Source organism: Antechinus flavipes, chromosome 1, assembly GCF_016432865.1.
Source record: "Antechinus flavipes isolate AdamAnt ecotype Samford, QLD, Australia chromosome 1, AdamAnt_v2, whole genome shotgun sequence".
Classification (NCBI taxonomy): domain Eukaryota; kingdom Metazoa; phylum Chordata; class Mammalia; order Dasyuromorphia; family Dasyuridae; genus Antechinus; species Antechinus flavipes.
In genome coordinates, this window is record NC_067398.1 from 654,249,579 (window position 1) to 654,273,519 (window position 23,941).

Consider the following 23,941-nt stretch of genomic DNA (forward strand, 5'->3'; position numbering starts at 1 on the left):
TTCAGTGCCCACCTGAGACTCATGAGTCAAATATATTTCTGAAAAGTTATACCTTATTAGAAAGAAATGGAAATAGGGTAAATTGAAAGGGAGGTAACGTAGCATTGTTAAAATATATTCATGTGAAGAAAACCATAAACCAAAGTAAAACCTGAACAGCACTTGGGGAAGACTTGAGACAGAAAAGATAAAATGACAGTTAATAGTACTGATTCTATCACACCTCTATCATCATGGTACGGAGAGCACTTAGGTGAAGACCAATAGAGACAGAAAAGAAAGGTCAAATGATAGCTAATAATACTAGTTGTACCACTACCTCTATCATTGATTTTTTTTTTTTTTCTGCTGAGGCAATTGGAGTCACACAGTCTACCATCATCAATTCTTTTTTTTTTATTATTTTATAATAACTTTATATTGACAGAATCCATGCCAGGGTAATTTTTTTTAACAACATTATCCCTTGTACTCACTTCTGTTCCGATTTTTCCCCTTCCTCCCTCTACCCCCTCCCCTAGATGGCAAGCAGTCCTATATATGTTAGATATGTTGCAGTATATCTTAGATCAATTTTTGATAGATACATTTTGAGTGCTTTGCACACCTTAAAATTCTAATCTTGTGTGATATTCAACTACCTATATATTTGTGTACTTTACATTATTATTAAATCAAATATTAAATCTTTGAGACTCATTTCTACATGAGTCCAAGTTACAGGGTACTAATAGAAAGTTACCAGAGTTTTGCAAGTAATGTTCTACAATTGACCCATTCTTTTAATATTTTACAATTAAAATTTTTTAACTGAAAAATGGAGAGTATACAGCATACTATTATGATTAGTGTCTGTGGAGATTGTGAAAAATTTTTTGATATGTTAGAGCAGAATAGAATCTTAAAGGCTCTTTCCAACAAGGTGTCCCCCATTTGAATGTCAGAATAATTTATGATGCTTTAAAAGATATGCCAGTAGAAAAATAGCTCTATTCAGAGATCTTCTGATCAAAAATATCAGGTAAGGGGATAGAACCAAAATGTCACAGAAAAGAATGGAATTTGTCTGAGTTCTCCCAAATTCCCCTTCAGAGAACTTTAAAATAATTCCTCAAATTGAATCCTTTTATGGTAGCACAGGGTGAAACAGTTTTCCAGCCCAAGAAGATTGGCAGGAAAGGTCTGTTGCACTGGAATGAGAATAGAATGCAGACAAGCCAGTGGCAGTCCTTGGAAATAACTGAATCACCACTAGCAGATTCTGGAATTCTCAGCACTCAGTTAGTAAAGGGGTTAGACAGGTGGTCAGAAGGAAATTTTAGTCATCCCTTTGTGGACACTGGGTATAGAACTCTGTTGTGTTACTCATACGTGGATCTTGGTTGTAGTCACAGGACAAGGAGGAACTGTTATGGGCCAGAACTTGAAACAAGGTGCTAAGTCACTGGAATTGATAGAAACAATACTTATGTACTTGGTTCACACCTTTAAGAGAGTTCACACAGTAGCTCACACATTAGAGTTCACAACTCTCACATCTTTAGAGTTCACACTTTTATGAGATCATATATAAGGAGTTCCCACAAGCCAACTAGAGACTTTGGGAGATTCCTAAGTCCAGGAGATTCACAACTTCGGGAGAGTCACAAGTCACAGAGAACCCACAATCCCACTTTGGAGGAGAAGGTAATTCATTCCATATTCCACCTCTCTGCTGGCTGGAGGCTTTGGATTCAGAGAAAGCTAGAGACTGGAAGAGACAAAGGACTAGCAATAGGAGCTTTAGGAACCAAGGAGAGAGATAGGCCTCTAAGAAAGCTAACAGAGCTATTTTGAAGGAGACAATAAAGGACTGGACTTTAACTCCTGGCTGCATTTGAGGTGATTATTAGGCTGAACTGAAACTAAGGCTGCTCCCAGAAGCCCCCCAAGAAATCTGCTCCCAGAGAACCATTATACTGTAGAGAAGAACATTACAAGGAACCACTAGCACAACAGAGCTAGTACATAGTACATCTTGGAAGAACTGAAAACTTAACAGATCCCCAGAGAATTAGCTCTGAAAACAGCTGCCCAAAAACCATGAAGCTTGGGACAGTGTCTCCTTTATGCTAGGGGCAGTTGGGGCTAAGTGACTTGTCCAGGATCATATAGCCAGGAAGTGTTAAGTGTCTGAGACCAGATTTGAACTCAGGTCCTCCTGACTAAAGGGCTGGTGCTCTATCCATTGTGCCACCTAACTGCCCCCAACTTTAACATAAATTTCAAGTCAAGAACAACAAAAACTTGACACAAAAATTTTTTTTTGATAACAGGGAAGATCAAAACACAAATTCAGAAGAAGACAACAAAGTCAAAACTGCTATGTCCAAAGCCTCAAAAGAAATATGTTATTTAGTCTTTGGTCCCAAAAGGATTCCTGGAAATAGAATTTTAAAAACCAAATAAGAGGAGTAGAGGAAATATTGGGGGGAAAACGAGACATTCAAGAAAATCATAAAAAAGGGTCAACGACTGGTAAAAAACACAATAAAATACTGAAAACAACACCCTTTGAAAATTATTGATAAGAGAAATTCAATTAAAACAACGTTTGAAATATCTCATATATACATGGATTGGCTAAAATGATAAGAGGTGTAAATGACAAATATTGGAGAGGATGTGGAAAAATTGGCACAATGAGACACACTGTTGGTAGAACTGTGGACTGCTCCAACTATTTTGGAGAGAATCTGGAAGTATGCCTAAAGAGCAATAAAAGTGTATGTCTTTGACCCTGTAATACTGCTACTATTAGATTTTTTTTCTAAGATTGATTTGTTACTAAGAGGTGAAAAAATGCACTGGAAGAAGGAGGAAGGGAGATGTAGAATGGGGTAAATTATCCACACATAAAACAGGCATTGAAATCTATATACACACACATTGGAAAAAGGAAGATGGAAAAGGTAGGGAGAAGCACTTGAGCCACACTCTTAATAAAAATTGTCTCAGAGGGACACTCATTAGAGTATAGGAATCTACTGGAGCCTACAGGAAACTAGGAGGGATGAGAGCGTGGCACTGGTAGAATTGGAGGAGGTGGTAGAAGCAAAACATTTGTGCATGGAGAGAAGATAGAGAAGGGAAGGAAATAGACAATCATAATTGTGGGGGAAAAAGTTATACTAAATTTCTCATTTTTGAAATATACAGGGAACTGAATGGAAGTAATTCCATTTAAATGATTTAGACATAAAGAGTAATATAAGCAAATTAAAGGAACATGGATTAATTTACTTGTCAGATCTTTAGGTAATGGAAAGAATTTATAACCAAATGAGATAGCAAATTTTGTTTATTGTTCAGTCCTTTTTCATTCAGTCCAAACCTTTGTGACTCCATTTGGGATTCTTGTTCAAAGATACTGGAGTGATCCTGGTGCTCATTTTACTGTTAAAGAACTAAGGCAAACACTGTTAAGTGACTTGCCCAGGGTAGTAATTGTTTGTGGCAGGGTTTGAATTCATGAAGATGAGTCTTCCTGATTCCAAGGCCATTGCTCTTTCCACCATCTAAATTCCTTATGTAGAGTGTTAGGAGATGTAAAATGGATAATTTTTAATATAAAATTTTTGCTCAAAAAAAATGTAGCTAAGATTAGAAGGAAAGTAGAAAGCTGGGGGAAAATATCTGTAGCAAATATCTCTGATAAAGGCCTCATTTCTCAAATATATAGAGAACTGAGTCAAATCTGTAAAAAAAAAAAAAAAAATCATTCCTTAGCGGACAAATGATCAAAGGATATGAAAATGGAGTTTTCAGAAGAAGAAATCAAGGCTATCTATACTCATGGGGGAAAAAAACTCACTCTAAATCTTTATTGATTAGAGAAATGCAAATGTAAAAAACTCAGATACCATCTCATCTGTCAGATTGGTCAGTATACAGAAAGGGAAAATGACAAATATTAGAGGGCATGTGGGAAGATTGGGATACTAATGCATTGTTGGTAGAGTAGCAACTTAGAGCAGTGCCACCCTTTTTTCTAGCAATAACAGTGTTAGGCCTATATTCCAAAAAGATTGTTCAAAAGGGTGAAAAGGGTAGGGGAAGACTTTATGTACAAGAATATTTATAGTACCTTTTTTTGTGGTGGCAAAATATTGGAAATGAAGGGGATGCCTATTATTTGGGAATGGCTGAACAAGTTATAGTATATGATTGGAATGGAATACTATAAGAAATGAGCAAGATGATTTCAGGAAAACCCAGAACTTAACAAGAACTGATGCAGAGTGAGTTGAACAGAACCAAGAGAACATGGTACGTAGAATATATGCTGATCAGCTATGAAGTTATTTTCATCTATTTAATGATCTAATTCCAAATGACTTAGACAATGAAAAATGCTATTTCCCTACAAAGAAAGAACTAATGAATCTTAACTGCAGGTTCGAGAATACTTTTTTTAAAATTTCTTCTTGTTTTTGTGAGAAGGAAGTTCTGTTTTCTTTCACAACATGTCATGGAAATATGTTGCACATTACACATGTATAACCTATATCAAATCACTTGCCTTCTTGGTGGAGGGAGGAAATAGAGAGAATTTGGAACTCGGAATTTTAAGAAATTAATATTAAAAATTGTTTTATGTGTAATTGGGGGAAATAAAATAGCATTAGAAAAATATATATGACCCATAAATTGAGATGTAAGCTAGCCAAGTTCATCACTTTATTGGAGGAAATCTAATGTTGTAAACCAGTTAGAGGTTAAAGAAGGATTTCCTATGGTTTGGTGAGTCTTTCAGATACTCTTGTTTGCAAATGATATCATGCTAAATTGAATCAATCCCTGGAAGATTTTTGGCCTCACTCTCTATATAGACAGATAGTGTATGAAGAACTTCTATTGCACAAATTATAATATGTAGTTAGATGGACTATAAAGCTTGTCCAACAATCTGTATACCAGAGCCAGAAACTACAGGTAGGTGATGAGTTGGACCTAGAATTAAACAGGAAAAGGGGAGCAGTCTGGATTGCTTCTAATAAATTGTAAAGCTCCTTTGATGACCCCCACATCCATCTTTTAATAGTCATTTTAATAATCTAAAGTATTCTTTTCTATTGAGGACAGTAGAGAAGCTGTAGAATATAACCAATAAGGAATTTCAAAGATTGTGTTCCTACCTAGAGGTAGGAAGAAATGTGAGGTTGGTTACATGATAAGAAATTGCAGATGGACAGCTTGAGAGTTCCATTAGTATCCTCAAAATGTCCGGAGAACTTGAGAAGGACTTCTGCCATCCTCTGGCAAATTTATGGGAGAACATAGACATTAGACAATAGACAATAGACATCAAATCAAGATAGATGTGCATCAATGAATTAGTCTGCTTCATTTGAGGGAATAGCCGAGTCATACATGTGAATATAGAGACATGGTTAGGTAATGATGGTTAGAGGATGAATACAAAAGCATAATATGGGCCTGGTTATGTAAGAACAAGCTCATGCTAGTAGGGGAAGCCACAAATGACAGAGTTTTAAAAACAGGGAAAAGGCGGTGACTCAAAAATAGGATAGTACCACTGTCCAGGGTAGATAGATCAATGTTAATAATAAGAGAAGGTAAAGCATCTGTATTCTCAACAGAGGAAAAATTTAGAATGGAAAGGATAGAATGAAATTGGTTAATTAAAAATCCCATCTGAGATCAGATAGTAAGAAAACACTTATCCACTCTTGACGATTTTAGGTTAATTGACTCAATAACTATAATCCAATATGTGTATGTGATGTTAGGTCACTGTTAATAATCTTTGAAAGATAGTGGGGAATAGGAAAGTTGATGTTGGAGGGGAGAAAGACAGGTGTTACTTTTTAATGTTTAGAGTTTTTTTAGGTGTTATTTTTAGAAAAGGAGAATAAAAGTTATAAATTCTGAACTAAAAAATATAAAGAAATTTTTCCCACCCCCACCCCTGGACTGCAAATTAACCAATATATGTTAAACATGGCTACATTCTCTTCTAACATATTTTTCCCTAACAATGATTCTAGACTATTGGGTAGAAAGTTTGAGAAAGGCAGATTTAGGTTTAATATGTAAGAAAAAACTGTTTTAAGATTTAGTGATTTCACAAATTGGAATGGGATTGGAGAAAGGAAATTTCTCTTTATGAGAGTCTTCAGACAGTACCTAGATGAGTTTTTGTATTCAGGTAATAGACTGGTCTAAATTCTTCCAACTCTGCTTCTGTGAGTAATTTGGTCAACAGGTTGGTGGACATTTTCAAGTATGAGGTCAGGATAAAATGGAGAGGAAAACAGAACCAAATACTGAACTCAGTGCTAAAGAAGAGAAGGATGTTCAGGCAAGAAGGTTACAACAACACTGATCTAAGGAATGGATGATACAGACTGACAAGAGTGAAACTTGGAGGAAGAGACATTGCTGAGCACTGATAGCAAAAAGAGGGTCTCAGAGTGCCTGTATGTGTTGTTCTAGTCCTATTTATTCAAGGAAATGACAGAATTAACAACTAGCATTGGAAGGAATAGAGTGCCTTTTGTTAAAGAGCAGAGAATATGAAAAGAGGACAAATAATAAGAAATGAAGGGGTGTTGGAACCTTTACAAACTGTTAAGTCATTAGAGTTGATAGAGACAATAATTATCTAATTTAGCATGGTTCAGTATCACTGATCTGATCTTACAAGGAGATATTTTGGGCCAGAACCTGAAACAAGGTACTAAGTAGAACTAATTGATACAATGCTTGTGTTCACACCTTTACTCATTGGACTTCACATGTTTGGGGGATTTCAGGGTTTAGTATGAGATATCCGAATTTACACCTTCCTTGAAGCTCTTAGGACCAGAGAGCATGCTGGGAGAAATCCCATAATCCCACTCTGTGATATATAAGAAGAAAGCAGAGGTCCAGTTAGGAGAGTTGCGCTGAATTTAGATTGAGAGGGGAGTGTCAAGTGAGTTCAGCCAGAAGCCCTCTCTGAGTGAGGAGTTTTACTTTGGAACATTGACTGGGGTCGGAGAGGAGCACTCTGGGAAATTGAGAGCCAGAAGCCCTCTCTCAGAAGCAAGACATTCACCTTTGTGCTGCCTGGGCTGAAGGACAAACCTTTGGATTTGGAGACATTCGGAGGGAGCTCTTGGAACCAGGAAGAAAGATAAGCCTCTAAGCTAACCGGGCTATATTGGAGGCAATAAAAGATCTGAACTTTTATCAGCTGGCTGGTTTTGAGGTGATTATTACTTTCAACTGCAACTAAGACTGCCTCCAGAAAACCTCCCCTGAGAAACCTGCTTTCTCCCAGAGAGAACTATTTTAAAAGAAGAAAATCCCCACAAAAGGGCATTTCTGAATATTAGACCTTGGATTATAGAGAATACAATGGAAAGGAAAGAATGGATAGAGGAGAAAAGCGACTGGGAAGAGGGAAGTTTGAGACCAAGTGAGTCTTTGATAATGAGGAAAAGGAGCAGGGGAAAAGAATTAACTTTAACCTTTTTGTTTTGTTTTATTTGGGCCATATTTTGGTGTTTTGAGATAAAGAGGAGGTAGGCTTATATTACCTCTCTGTCAGCTGTATTGTCAGAACTCCTCTGTGGTTACTTTTGAAATAAACCAGTTCTCTCAGACCCTTGGGCTTCTAAAAAGCTATCAAAAATGAAATCTTGAGCTCTGGGTTTTTTTATTAGGACATGGTGCTTTTCAACAATGATATGTGGCTCTTGGTGGTCCGTTTCATCCTCCAAGTTATCAAGTGCTTCATTGTGCTAATTAAAGTTAGGCAGGATAAGTCCTTGAGGGGTTTATGTGTGATGTTAGCAAACTGATAGAAAGGTGAACTACTGAACTATAAGGATCCCTGCATCACATATTTAGAAAACCACCTGTTTGTATATATCTTTTTTTAAAAAATGTATCAACATATTAAAATCAGATAGGAGCTATATTTTCATGTTGTTTCCCAGACACACCCAGGAATGTTGTGAGTTGTTGTTTGATATATTTGATATATTGGGAAAGGTGAATTTCAACAGAAAGCAACTTTGAATCAAAGGAATGAAGGGAGCAGGAGAAATGTATTCAAAAGATATCTCACACATGGAACATGTTTTTGGCTCTTCAGTTAAGCTTGATATTTGAGGGAGTCTATTGCTGACAGCATTAAGTCTTTGCCTGAGATCCCAATTATTTTCAGTCTCATCATTTTGGCAGTTAGACATCTTTTTAGATCTTCTAAAAATTCAAATTGAGGTTACCACCTTCTAGGACAGCCTTCCCACTTTTGAATAGAACCCTCACAGGAGCCTCTCAATCTGCTTCTCTAAAAGGATTTGCCTATTACACCTAATTTTACTCTTTGGGGCCAAATGGAACAAATTTAATCTTCTTTCCATTTAGGATAGTCTGGTATTTAAAATCTTTATTAATTAATTTATTTATATTGAATTTAATTAATCAAATCAAGCAACACCAATTTATTTAATTTTGGTTTGGTTGATTAAATTAATTAATATTTATTTATTTAAAATTTAAATCTTCCTGCTAAAATAATAGTGTTTTCTTTAATTGCTCATTATGGAATGGGTTTCTAGTTCTCTCAGAATGATTACCTTTCAAAGGACAATATATATATTTTGATTCTGCTTTATATTATCTCCAAAAAAGAAAGTTTTTACATGATTATAGAAGCTTAATAACATCGAGAGTTATATAGTCCTCTAGAGTTGTAAGAAACTTGGTTTTGGAAAGTGAAAGAACATTGTCTCTGGAGTTAAAGAACCTAGGTTCAAATTCTACCTCTCATAGTGCCTCTGTATTTTTTGTGGAGGTACTTAATCTTTATTCATTTATGAAATGAGAGAATTTGAATAGGGAGCCTCTAACATCCCTGTAAACTCAAAATCCATGTCCTATAATGGTATGGATTTATTATATTTCACCTGTTATCCTCTTTACAACTTCCCTGACAATTTATTACCATGCCTCAGTTGGAAGGCTCCCTGTGCTCTAAGATGGTTGATCCCTTCCTTACCTACCTGTCCCCTAACTCTTTTTATTTGAATAGCTGAAATAGATATTTTTCTCTCTATATAGCCCCTATTCATTGTTCCTAATTCTGTCCACTTCCAAACAAAAGATAACAATTCTTTTTTTACATTATAGTCCTTTTGATATTTCAAGATGCCTATTATAAAGATCTCCCTTTCCCCCTCCTTGATGGTTTTTATCCAGACTAAATATTTGTTTTGTTTTGTTTTTTTAACATTTCTAGGTCTTTCAACTTACACTCATAAGGCATGGTTTTCAGTCTCATCATTTTTGTTTATCTTCTCCACAAGCTTAAGTCCTAAAATTTCTTACCTGGCATTAGATATAGTATTTCAGACATATTCTGACCAGGGCAGAATGATGGGCTATTCCCTCCTTGATTCAGCCATCCTTCTTTTCTAAATGTAACATTAGGTCATTCTCTTGTCTTTTGATTGCAGCATTGCACCGCCAACATATTAGACTTAATATTCAGCAGAATTCCTAGGTGGTTTTCACATGAATTACTTTGTATCTTCTGACTTTGTACCCCTAGTCTTAGATTTTAAATTGATTAAAAGAATTATGAGTTTTGATTTTATTAATTTAAATGAATAGAGAAATTGAGTTCATAAGTACAGAACTTTATAATTTATCCCTACTAAGTTTCATTCCTAGAACTGGCCCATTCCAGCTTTTATGCATGTCTGTTTTGTCATCTATTTAACTATCCTTCTGAGTTATGTGTTATCTGCTGATGAGATAATATGTAATCTATTTCTTCATTCAGGTCACTGATAAAAATGTAAAATAACCTGGGCCAAGGAAAGGATACCACACCCCTCTTCTCTTTCTCTCTCTCTCTCTCTCTCTCTCTCTCTCTCTTCTCTTCTCTTCTCTTCTCTTCTCTTCTCTTCTCTTCTCTTCTCTTCTCTTCTCTTCTCTTCTCTTCTCTTCTCTTCTCTTCTCTTCTCTTCTCTTCTCTTCTCTTCTCTCTCTCTCTCTCTCTCTGTCTCTGTCTCTCTTTCAGTTGATTGGCATCAGAACATCATCATTCTTTGAGTCCAGTCAATTAAGCCATTGTTTGCTTATCTAATACTTAACATCCAAGGATGTTGAGAGACTTTTAAATCACTTTCTCTGAAATTCTGGCAACCTTAACTAGTCTAACTTGTCATAAAAGAAAATAAGATTAATCTGATATAACTTATTCTTAGGGATTGTTTTCTTTTTCCATTTTACCACATGTATTTTTAAAGAAGTTTTCAGTCATTTTCTGTGTTTACTTTTCCAAACTCTACTGCAATGTTTCTATTTCCTTTCTCCATTTTTCTTCTAATTCACTTGTAAGATTCTTTTTGAATTCTTCCAAGAGAGCCCTTTGAGCTGGAGACCACTTCATATCCCTCTTTTGAGGCTTCATCTGGAGCATTTTGCCTTTAAGTGTCTTCAGGAATTTTGGATTCTGTTCATTCTTGTCTCCATAATAGCTATATATGGTCAGAGCTCTTTGTGTTTTTTGGTTCTTTTTTAAAGATTGAGGTCTGTGCCATTAAAAACAAAGGAGATTGTCCCAGGCTTCCTCTTTAGGGCAACAGAGGCTTCAAACTGTCCTGGGGTTGCTTGTACTACAGGCTTCTCCCCTGCACTGGGTGGGGCCTGGCCAAGTCCTGCCTGTTATTTGCTTTTTGTAGTGGTATTAAAGGTCTCACTGGCTTTCTGAACCAGGATGGAGTAACCAATGCTGTTGGCTCTCAATTTTGGCTAAGAGCCTCCCACTAGATTCCCTGGGCCTCGCTGTTCTGGGCTGCACCCCTCCCCTCCCCCCACCCCAGTCCAATGTAAATAGACTTTTCCTAAAGCTCTTCTGATGAAATTTGTTATACTCCAAATATTTTGGGGTTCCATCACTCCGAAATCCTTTTAGAAGACTTGATCTAGTATTGATTCTGAAGCCAGGAAGAGCTCAGGCAAAGACCTGTCTACAAAGTCCCATCTTGGGTCTGCACCCCTCTCCTCCCTCCCCAGTATAACTTATTCTTAATGAAACAATGCTAACTTGTAATGAACACCTCAGTCCCTTTGAAATTTCCACAAAGCATCCTTTTAGTGATCTAATCTAGCATTGTATCAGAAAAGTATATTACTAGTTAGTCATATCTAAACCTTTGTGACCCTGTTTGGGTTTTCCTGGCAAAAATTTCCTTCTCTGGCTCATTTTACAGATGAGGAAACTTGGAGTCAACTGACTAGCCCAGGGTTACATAGTTGGTAAATGTCTTGAGATCAAATTTGAACTCAAGTCCTTCTGACTCCAGGTCTGTTACTTTATCCATTGAACTACCTCTCTGGCTTAGAATTACTTAGATTAGATTTACTGAACCTCAGTAACATAGCATCTCTCCTGTTTGGTCCACTTCCTCAAAAATCACTTGGCTTTACCTTTTTGAAAATCAAAGACCACATTCACTCATCTCCAATTCCTTGCCCATATTCCAGTTCCTCAAAAGTAATTATCAGTGGATTTAACAATCATGTGCATGTTCTCAATGCTATAGAAAATAGTTTTCCAACCAAATTAAAGAAACAAAATGAAGGTTAGAGTAGTTCCACCTTCTCTGCATTGCCCATTTTCTTTCTATTCTCACCAAGTAGGGTGATATACTTACCCTTAATCTTCTCAACTCAACATTGTTAAACAGGCAAAACAGGTCATTAATGAGCCTTAGCCAAAAGGCTTTTAGTCCTTCTGGAATAACTTGTTTTTAACATTTTTTTTTAAATCACATTCATTTCTGAATATGTTTCTCCCCTTCACTACTTAACAAGCCTTCTCTTGTATCAAAGAATTTTTTAAAAAGTTTTTTTTTTTTTAAATAGTGCAACAAAAGTAACCAACTTATTAACTGAGTCTGATAGTGTATGTAAAGTTTGATAGCAGTTTAATTTTTGTTTTTTATAGGAGTGAGGTAAATTTTTTCCATCTCTTCCTCAAGCTAAGTAGTCACAGTTATACAACATTGATTTTATCTCTTTTTTTCTTTTCATTTCAGTTATTATAGTAATTGTATATTTTCCTGGTTCAGCTTAATTCAGTTTGTATGTTGTGTGTTTTTCTGAATTATTGTTACATTCAGTTAGTTATGTCCACTTACTGCATTTTTAACCATTTCCAATCTATGGGCATTGACTTTGTTTCAAGTTCTTCGCTACCACCAAAAAGTGCTGCTATAATTATTTTGGTGTAAATAGAACCTTTCTTTAACCTCTGAGAGGAAATTGTATGATTCTAAAATACTTTCCTGAGCAACATTGCTAAGTGGAATACTACATTTCTAAATTGGATGTGAAATTTTCCACTGTGGTTGAATCACAATTCACTATTCTGTCAATAATGCTACATGAGTTGCAGTATTCTTGTCTTTCCATGTCTCCTCTACTTTTCTAATTTTTGTCTGCTTTGATGATTTGCTTGGTTGTAAGGTGAAACTTCAAGAGTTTTGATTTTTAAAAATTTTTCACATTGGTGATTTTGGAGTTATTCATATTTTCAAAATACACTTTTTATTGAGATATTTTTATATTATCTATATTTTGTCCATTGCATCAAAAATATTTCTTATAATAAATGTAGCAGAACTAAGCAATATATTTTAAAAAGTCTGACATATTCTCTCCTCAGAATCCCCCCACCTCTGCAAAAATATAGGGGATGGGTGCTTTATAACTCTACTTGGGCATAAACTTGGTCATTATAATTTTGCACTATTCAGTTTTGATTTTGTTGTTGACCATTTACATTGTTGATATTGTATTATTGTCTTGATTTGGCTTCATATAAGTCTTCATGAGTTTTCTTGTGCTTTTATGCATTTATCACATTTGTCTTTTATTTTAATAGCACAGTAATATTCCATTTTAGTCAAGTGTCATAGTTTGTTTATCCAGTCAACACTTGATGGATATTTTAAGTTCAGAATTCTCTCCCTTTCCCCAGCTCTTTCTTCTTCAATTGAGAAGGCAAACAATGTCAGTTATAAATGTGAAATTATGTAAAACATTTCCACATTAGCCACATTGCCCCCGTAAAAAGCAGGAAAAATAAAGTGAAAGAATTATATTTTAGAGTAGCTGTCATTCATAGTTGATCACTGCTACTATATTGCTGTTCCTGTATATACCACAACTTTTCAATTTCATATAACCAAAGGTATCTTTTATTTTTTGTGATTGCTTATAATGTTTCTTTGATTAAGAACCCTCTTCTTTTTCCAGTTGATAAATGGTCTAAGGATAAAAATAAGCTCTTACAAGAAAAAAAATAAAAATTTTAATCATACAAAAAAATGCTTTGTCGCTACTGAGTAGAAAAATGCACATTTATGAGGTAGCACCTCATACTTATCACAGTGACTAATGTGACCCAAAAAAAAAAAAAAAAAAAAAAAGGACAGGGCACAGTGGACCAACCCTGAATTCAGGAGGACCTGAGTTTAAATCTGGCCTCCGATACCTAACACTTACTAGCTGTGTGACCCTGAGCAAGTCACTTAACCCCAGTTATCTCAGCCAAAAAAAAAGGACAGATGTTGGAGGGGATTTAGGAAAATTGGGATACGAATGTACCATTGAGGGAGTTGTGAACTGATCCAACCATTCTGGAAAGCTATTTAGGACTGTGCTCAAAGGGCTATAGAATTGTATATATCCTTTGATCCAGCAACACCATTATTAAGTCTTATCCCAAAGAGATCAAAGAAAAAGTAAAAGGACCTATATGTACAAAAATATAGCAGCTCTTTTTTGTAGTGACAAAGAATTGGAAATGGAGGCGATGCCCATCAATTAGAGAATGACTAAACAAGTTATGATATATGATTGTGATGGAATGCTGTTGTGCAATAAGAAATGATAAGAAGGAAGGTTTCAAAAAAATGTGGGAAGACTTACATGATCTGATGCAAAGTGAGGTGAGCAGATCATTATATACAATTATAGCAAATTGTATGATGATCAGCAGTGATGATGTAGTTATTCTGAGCAATACAATAATCCAAGACAATTTCAAAGGACTTATAATGGAAAATACTGTTCACCTCCAGAGTGTGAATGCATTTCAAAGGATTAAACATTTTTTTTTCTTAGTTGTTAGCTTTTTATTTTTGGTTTTGATCTGTTTTCTTTCACAACAATGCTGATGTGGAAATGTTTTTGTGTCATTTACAATCTATATCAAATTGCATGCCTGCTCAAGGAGAGGAGGGAGACAATTTGTAATTCAAAACTTTAATAAATAAATGCTTAAAATATTTTTATTTAGTTATTGAGAAACGTAAATTTAAAAAACTTATCAGTAGCTGTGAAATTGATGTGGGTCTCTTCAAACTTTTAAAATTTGTGGTCTTAATATTCAGGTTATATAACTATTTGGAACTTAATATAAATAGTATACAAATCTAATGTCTCATTCCTTTTTCAAAACTAAACTAGTATTTATCCTGATAAGTGCCCTCACTTCCTTCTCTTTTATATTTTCTTTTTTAATAGGATTTTGTTAGTGAACTTGCTGTTTAATCAAATTTGGTTACTTTGGTAGCTCACCTTCCTTAACAGAATTAGATATATCTCATTAGAGAGGACTTTTTCATAAAACTTATTTCTCACAATTCTTTAAGATAATGCAATATCATTCCCATTTTACATGTTAAGAAATACGAGGCTCCAAGAAAGTTTGACTTGCCTGTGATCACACATCAGTAAATGTTTGAGATTGGGTCTTTGCTAATAGCTTTTCTATAGCCTTGTTCCTGTTCCCCTTGAACCCTTTCTACTTCTTCATACTATTTTCCCTACTGGGAAGGAAATGTCTTTTCTAGTCTGCCTTCAAGGCCTATTTCAGCTCCCATTTTATCTATTAAACTTTTCCTGATTACCACAGGTCTCAGTAATCCTATCATTTTCTAAGCTAGCTTTGTATTATCAGTGCCACTAATTTGGTATTTAACACATATTGTTTTTTATTATTTACTACATTAGGTGTATGTATGCCTTGTCAAATGTTTATTATTATTATTTAAATATTAAGTCTATTTTAGATGGGACCCATAGCTTTCTATATACACAATCTCTTACATTACATCACTGTGAAAAAGGTGGGTTGGTAAAAATGATTTGATTTCATAGCAAGCGACTTATCTGACAAAGATGCTGCTTTTTTGCTTTTTAAAATTGTAGCCAATGGATTCCATGCATGAGAAGGGAATGACGGATGATCCTCGATATAACCAGATGAAAGGGATGGGAATGAGGTCTGGGGGACATACAGGGATGGGGCCTCCTCCAAGCCCAATGGATCAGCATTCTCAAGGTAATGTTTTTCTCCAGGCTTTCCCTCAACTTTTTTTCCCATCAGTTTTTATATTTACAATAGTAAAGCTATATATATATATATCCTATAGTGGGATCTCTCTGAATACTTTGATCTGGCAGTGCTTTTTCAATTTGTCATTTTACTTCTGCATGTAGATTTTGTTTTAAGCAACAGCTATTTAGACTTTTGTGTTTCCTTATTAAAATGTCTGTGGAATGACCTTTTTCATGTTATTTAATAAAATCCTCTTTCTGATCATCCTTACAGGTCTTGGAGGAAGTGTCAGAGGTGATTAAGGTCATTCCCCACTTTTAGTAAAGAAACTATACTTTGGAATTTAAAAAAAAAAAATTGTTTTTTCTTAAAAATCAGAAGAAATATGGAATGACCACTTAGCATTTTCATTTTTTCATAGGCTATCCTTCTCCTCTGGGTGGCTCTGAGCATGCCTCAAGTCCTGTTCCAGCTAATGGCCCGTCTTCAGCCCCACAGATGTCATCTGGTCCTGGTGGGGTACCATTAGATGGTAGTGACCCACAAGCGTTAGGACAGCAAAACCGTGGCCCAACGCCTTTTAATCAAAACCAGCTGCATCAGCTCAGAGCTCAAATTATGGCATATAAAATGCTAGCTAGAGGGCAGCCTCTACCAGATCACCTGCAGATGGCAGTGCAGGGTAAAAGACCAATGCCAGGAATGCAGCAGCAAATGCCAACACTACCTCCACCCTCTGTATCTGGGACAGGACCAGGACAAGGACCAGGACCTGGACCTGGGCCTGGTCCAGGACCCGCACCTCCAAATTATAACAGACCTCATGGTAAGTGTTGATTGCCTATATTGATTTTTGTTATCAGGAGGATGGGGAGGAGGGTAGGAATAAACAAAAAACCTTCAGTGTATCTGTAAATTACCATTTGTTTAGCCATCCATTCACCTCTAATCCTTAAACTTTTAATTGTGCCCTACAGTGGACTTGATTAAATAGTACTTATTCATCTGTGCTCTCTCAGAGCACAAAGTTAAAGGAATTGACTTCATTGCATTCATTATATTATCTGACCAAATATACAGTGACCACCTACCACTTTATACATAAACAGATTTTTAAAATAATTTTTCTTTCTTCCCCACAACTCACAGGTATGGGAGGGCCAAACATGCCCCCTCCTGGACCCTCAGGAGTTCCCCCAGGAATGCCTGGACAGCCCCCTGGTGGGCCCCCAAAGCCCTGGCCTGAAGGTAACACATAAATTTTTCTTTTCACAAAGCCTTTGTATTATCATTTTTTAGTTCAAGAATGAATATAATGTAGGCATCCAGACTGTATAGAAAGAAAAATGGTAATAAGAATGAAACCACCCTCAATTGACTTTTTTTATGTTGCTAATTTTTTTTTTAGTACTTAAGTCTCTACAGTTTCTAGAAAACCTTGAATTTGCTTTCTTTCTTTTTTTTTTAAATTTTGTTTTAAAACGATTGTTAAGTTTCTGGTCTCTTCCCTTGCAATTTAGATAAGGAGAATTTTAGAAATGCTATTGAAAGAATTTAAACTAGCGTCTATGATCAGTTTTGTTGTTTCAATATAATTGACTTCCATTGTGATCCTATGCATTTTATTTTGTATGTTTAAGAACATTGTGAAAAGGATTGCATAGGTTTTACCAGATTTCCTAACAAGTCTTGAAACAAGGGGCCGCTAGGTGGTGCAGTGAATAGAGCCCCAACCCTGAATTCAGGAGGACCTGAGTTCAAATTTGGTCTCAGACACTTAACACTGCCTAGCCGTGTGACCCCAGGTAGGTCACTTAACCCCAATTGCCTCAGGGCGGGGAGGGGGAAGAAGAAGAAGTCCATGAAACAACAAAAATTAAGAATCCTAGAATTCATAAATTCATAAGAATTGTCTTCCAGATGCGTGGTGATTCTGAACATCAGGAAACAACTGAATGAAATTCTTTAATCTTTCTAGGAAATTGCTTGAGGATAACATTTCCTCAAGACTGCTTGGGTCTGCTTGTTTTGTAATTGATAGAAAGGTCAGTAGCTTGTGGGGTGCATATGAAAGTAATGGTGGCTGTATTTGAGTTGAGATTCTGACCAGTCCAATAAATTGCAAGAGGCCTTTAAAGAGCACTTTGTTTTATAGTCACAGCTGCTGCTTATGCTATAAACTGCATGAGGATAGATGTCTTGCTTTCAGATGGGTGTCACTTGTAGACAAATCCTGGACCAGCTCTCTGCCTCAGTGTCATACCTTCACAAGGACTTGACAACTGAAATTTTATGATAATAAATAAACTACTAAGAAACTAATATTTTGTTCCTGTTAGTTTATGATAAGAAAGTAGAGAAAATATGGCTCAAAAGAAATCAAATAGTGGTAGAATCAAAATAAAACCCTGTGGACCTAGTATATTTGGATTTTAGCAAGACATTTGACAGAATTTATTTTATCGTCATTATGAGTAAAAAAGCTGTGAGTTACATGAATAGTAATTGATAGAGTGACTAGATTTAAAAAGTAGTTATTACTGAGTTAGGGCAGCAGCAAGGTGGCACAGTGAGCCTGGAATTAGGAATACAGAGGTTCAAATTTGGTTTATTTACCAATTATTTACCAGTTGTGTGACTGTGGCAAGTCACTGCCCTATTTGCCTCAGTTTCCTTTTTCTTAAAAATGAGCTAGAAAACAAATTGGCAAACTATTCCAGTATCTGCCAACAAAAATAAACTCAAATGGGGTCACAAAGAGTTGAACACAACTGAAAACATTTCAATAACTACAGTGTATCAGATTCAGTGTGAAAAAAGACTTCTAGAATGGGATCTGTCTTTGGCCCTGAGCTAGTCAACAATTTTCTCAATAATTTGGAAGAAACTATTAAAATTCTGTGTTTCAGATTTGCTGATAAAAGGAAGCTTGAGGGGTGAAATCGTGGTGAACGACAGGATAAAAAAATCTGAACAGACTAAAAGAATGAGAGCAATCTAGGGCAGTGAAAATGTATGGGGCTAGATGTGAAAGCTTGCCTTTGGGCTCAGCAACTTTACTTTGTGAAAGCTTGATAGTCAAAAAAACTAATGGTGTTTTAAGCTGCATGAAAAGAGCTGTCCTGGAACTGGAGCTTGCCTATCTACATTTGGGATGCTGATCAGCAACACAATGTAGTTGTTAAAGCTTCATTTGGAGTCATGTAGGTCTGAATTCAGAACCTACCTCAGGCATTTCATAACTTGCTGACCTTGGACACATCACTGAACCTCAGGGCCTCAGGTTCCTTATCTTATAAAATGGAGATAGTAACACCTACACAGCCTAATTGTATAGGGTTGCTATGAAAAAAGCATTTCAAAACCTTAATCCATTTTTTCAGCTGCCAGATTTGATTTTTTCTTTAATTTTAAAGATTGAATCTCTCCCATTTCAATGGAGCTAGAAGTAAAGGAGCTTCTCACAGACCCAGTTCTGCTCCTGAACTTGAATTTGCTTTATCTCTGGCCTCACCAGTTCACCATCTCTCTTACTCCTTGGGGCTCACCATCTTTATTTCAGATTTAGTATAAGTGCCTGATTAGTATCAAGTAACAACCAGAATGGTTCTCTTAAGGTATGTCTGATAGTATCATTTCCCTCCTTGAGAATTATCATTGGTTCCTGTATCTTCTAGCAAGAATGCTATGGTTGGCATTTAAAAATGCTTCACAGTCTGGCTCCACCCCATTTCTAGGCTATTGTCATTCTCCCTTATACATCTTATATTTCTGCTGAAGTGGCTTATTTGGAATTCCCCATATTTAACATTCTGTATGGATTTGATGTCCTTTCCTCCCTATTCCTAGTGTAGCTCCCTGCTTGTGCCTGCTTTTTGTAGTTCTTGGCTCCCTTCAAGGCTCTTGTTAAGGGCTGCCTCCTTTGAGGCGCTTCCTGATTGCCTCATTCATTAAAGCCCTCTTTCCTGGTTTTGGATTTAGTTTATTACATATTCAGTTATATTACTTTCCCTCATCCAGATCCCAGTAATTTATCCCTAGGAAGATTCAAATGAACAGTTGAGGGTCAAAGATTGTTTGGTTTTCAGCTTTATATCATGAGGTTTGCCCAGCATAGTGCTCATAAGTCCTTGGATGCTGGTTGAAACTGGAGTATTTTAGAGATATAGTGTCACAGTCATTGGATCTTGGCATCAGATTTTAGGAACGATAGACAAGCTGAAGTACATTGAATCAGGAACAGGGCAACCAAGGTAGGGAATGGACTGATGTTCAGACAATATAAGGATCTGAAATAACTGAGGAGAATTTAAAATAAATATATTTTAGAATTTTTTTTTAATTTTTAATAGCTTTTTATTTACAAGTTATATGCATGGGTAATTTTACAGCATTGACAATTGCCAAACCTTTTGTTCCAATTTTTCCCCTCCTTCCCCCTAGCCCCTCCCCTAGATGTCAGGATGACCAATACATGTTAAATATATTAAAGTATAAATTAAATACAAAATAAGTATACATGACCAAATCATTATTTTGCTGTAAAAAAGAATCGGACTCTGAAATATTGTACAATTAGCCTGTGAAGGAAATAAAAAATTCTGGCAGGCAAAAATATAGGGATTGGGGATTCAATGTAATGCTTCTTAGTCATCTCCCAGAGTTCTTTCGCTGAGTGTAGCTGGTTCAGTTCATTACTGCTCCATTAGAACTGATTTGGTTCATCTCATTGCTGAAGATGGCCAGGTCCATCATAATTGATCATCATATAGTATTGTTGTTGAAGTATATAATGATATCCTGGTCCTGCTCATTTCACTCAGCATCAGTTCATGTAAGTCTCTCCCGGCCTTTTTGAAATCATCTTGCTGGTCCTTTTTTACTGAACAATAATATTCCATATTCCAGAAACTGGAAAGTATTTCTGGCCACTACAAAGAGAGCTGCCACAAACATTCTTGCACATACAGGCCCCTTTCCCTTCTTTAAGATCTCTTTGGGATATAAGCCCAGTAGTAACACTGCTGTATCAAAGGGTATGCACAGTTTGATAACTTTTTGAGTATAGTTCCAAATTGCTCTCCAGAATGGTTGGATGTATTCACAATTCCACCAACAATATATAAAATAAATATCTTAAAGCATACTTGACTATATTTCAAGAGATGTCAAATGGAAGCGGGATTAGACTTCTGCTGCTGTTTTGCTTTAGGGGTCAGAAGAAATGGGAATACGATGTGATAGTGAATAAATTGTAAGGAGGACTTTAAATGCTAAAAAAAGGATTTTGTATTTGATTCTGGAGGTGATTGGAAGCTAATGGAGATTGAGCACAGCTTGTAGAGGCTAGTTTGGTTGTTCTGCAGAGATGTATGCATAGGAGTGATGGGTAATAAGCCTAGACTTGGTTCAGGTTGTAAAGGGATTTATATTGCAAACAAACTATTGGATTCTTTGGGTAATTGCAAACCACTTAAGCTTATATTTAGAAGAAAAGTTTTATGGACATACTTTAATTTTAGGAAAATCAATTAGACAGGCATATGTAGAGAGAGAACACATCAGTGGCCCAAAGGTTAGAGTGCTGGACCAGTACTAAGAAAACCTGAGTTCAGATCATGCCTCTAATACTTACTAGTTGTGTGGCCTTAGACAAATTAAAAGGGGATTTTGTATTTGATGGGTAGGGGGAGAGATTTGGGAACTAATGGAGATTGAGCACGGTGTGGAGATTAGTTTGGTTGTTCTGCAGTGTTATATGCATAGGAGTAATGAGTAATAAGCTTAGAAAAGTAGGCTTGGTTCAGGTTGTAGAGGGATTTAAATCACAAACATAAATTATTGGATTCTTTGGGCAATTGCAAGCCACTTGAGCTTATTTAGAAGAAAAGTTTTATGGGCATAGTTAAGTTTTGGGAAAATCAATTAGGCATATGTAGAGAAATACTTCAGTGGCCTGGTAGATAGAAACTGGAAACAGTTGTGTGGCCTTAGACAAATTACTGGCATGATATCTGCCTCTGTTTTTTCACTTTTAAAATGGAGGTGATGGTAACATGGTTGAAATTCCAGAATGAAGCTAGCTGTGTGACCCTAGACAAATCACATAACTTCTGTTGCCCCACCCCCACCCAAAAAAAGGGAGGGGGGGAAGCATTAAGTACTTAGCTATAAAGAAACACAAAAAACAATGTTTGCTGTCAAAGAACTCAACTGTTGAATAGAGAAGACAACATAGAGATACTATACATGAACAAGATATCCAAAATAAATTGGTGATATTTAATAGAAGGAAAGCTACTAACATTAAGAGAGAAGGGAAAACCTTCCTTAGGATTTTAACTGGGCTTAGGCCAGGAAGCAGAAATGAGAGAGAAATTATAGAGACAAGAGCTTTGGAGCTAACAGAAAGTATGAGATCAACGATACAAGTACAGTTGGCCTTGTCGGTGAGATCTTTTATCAGAGATTGGGGTAAATTAAAGAATGAAGATGTCTTCAAGGGATTTTAAAATGTAGGGGAGAAGGATCTCACTTCTGCAGGCTCCTTTTTTTTCCATTAAAATGGGAACTGAATTCCGCTTTTAGGCTCAGGGGCAGTAATATAGAAACCCTGAGAAGACTGAAACAATCTTTATGAAGATTACATGTTATAAGGGTTCAAGGTCAGAGGAGTAAAATCTGTCTTGTAGTGAAGGCCCACTTTTGCTAGATAACATAAATTTATGGTGGATTTAGTTAATACAATTGTGTGGCTTCTTCCATCTTCAGTACAATATGAATGTAGAAGCATAGGAGATAGTGAATGTAATATTGCCTTGGAGTTTGACCGGTAATAAGTATTTATTGGACAAAGGGGCACTACCAAACTCCCAACTCACCCAGACTTGAAACCCAAGTGTGATCCTCAACCCATTCTCTTTCACCCCCTTTATTTAATCTGTTGCCAAGTTCTGCTGGTTTTTCCCTTGCCAAGTCTATTATGTATGTCCATCCACCACATTGGTGTAAATTCTCATTGCCTTAGACCTGGGCTATTGCAGTAAGCTTCTTGGGGGGTCTCCCCACCTCAAGGCTCTCTCCACTCTAATATGATCTTCATTAAATTCTCAAAGTCATCTTCATATAGCTTAGGTCTAACCATACTTGTCATCTACTCTTCTGCCCATCCCAAATTCAGTAAATTTTAGTGGCTCTCTTACCTCCAGAATTAAATATAAAGTCCTCTGTTTTTAAAGGCCTTCATAATTTGGTCCCTTCCTATGTTTCCAGTCTACTTTTACCATAATCCTCCATCATCACATACTTCATATTCCAGTGACATTGACTTCTTTGCTTTTTATGTCTTATATGTGACATTCCATCTCCTAACTTTTGGGTATTTTCTCTACTTTTGTCCTTGCCTGGGACTCTCTCACTTCTCACCTTTGCTTCTTGGTTTCTTTGACTTACTTTAATTCCTACCTTCTGCAAAAAATTTTTTACTGACCATACCACTGCCCCCACTTATTTTTCTACTGACATCTTTGCCAATTTGTATGTGTGTGTATATATGTGTATATACATACATTGTGGGGAAGAGGGAAAGAGTATGTATGCATGATCTTGTTTGTAGTTATTTGTATGTTATCTTTACTAGTAGATGATCAGCTCCTTAAGCGCAGGGACTGTTAATTTTTTGTCTTTCTTTGTATCCCTAGTGCTTATCACAATGCCTGACTTATTGTGGGAGTTTAGTTACAATGCTTCTGAATTTGACTTTCCAAACCTTTATACAGTTGCCAAAGTAATTTTCCTGAACTGTGGGTCTGACCATGTCACTTCCTTACTTAGTAACTCTAACCCTATTAATTTTCTTGGTCAAATATTAACTCTGTGGTCAAATACTATTTCATTTCCATCTCATGCTTTTACAATACAGTTATTTAGTATAGTACTACATGTGTTCAGACACTGTACTTACTTACAAAGTATATATAAGACAGAAAAATTTAGAGACCACTGCTATTTTTCAATAAAACAGTTCAGGAAAAAGAAATAAAGTAGTATTTTTTAAGGGTTTGATTACTGAATAACTTTTTTTAAAATAGCTTTTTATTTACAAGATATATACATGGATAATTTTTCAGCATTGACCTTGCAAAACCTTCTGTTCCAATTTTTCCCCTCCTTCCCTCCATCTTCTCCTCTAGATGGCAGGTAGAGCAATACGTGTTAAATATGTTAAAGTATATATTAAACAAAATATGTATATACATCCATACAGTTATTTTGCTGCACAAGACAAATCGGACTATTTTGTTGTTTTTTTCAATAAAACCAACTCTTAGTTTTATTTATTAATTTAATAATTTTTTTAGTTTCAATTTTATTTTTCCTTTTAAATTTAGAATTTCAAGTTTAGTATTTGATTGGGGGGGGGGTTAATTTGCTCCTTTTCTAGCTTTGTAAGCCCCATTCATTGATCTCCTTCTCTATTTCATTCAATTAAGCTACTAGAGATAGAACATTTTCCCATATTACCAC

At 35.9% G+C, this 23,941-nt stretch overlaps 1 protein-coding gene across 7 annotated transcripts in view; it reads left to right on the forward strand.

Annotated features, from left to right (window-relative positions):
- SMARCA4 (SWI/SNF related, matrix associated, actin dependent regulator of chromatin, subfamily a, member 4) overlaps nt 1-23,941 on the forward strand; it is a 107,710-nt gene that overhangs the window by 18,917 nt on the left and 64,852 nt on the right. For all 7 annotated transcript variants that reach the window (XM_051971546.1, XM_051971547.1, XM_051971548.1 and 4 more), the window contains 3 exons: nt 15,286-15,418; nt 15,837-16,241; nt 16,565-16,663. In XM_051971546.1, the coding sequence (XP_051827506.1) occupies nt 15,286-15,418; nt 15,837-16,241; nt 16,565-16,663 (637 nt within the window). The remainder of the gene's footprint in view (nt 1-15,285; nt 15,419-15,836; nt 16,242-16,564; nt 16,664-23,941) is intronic.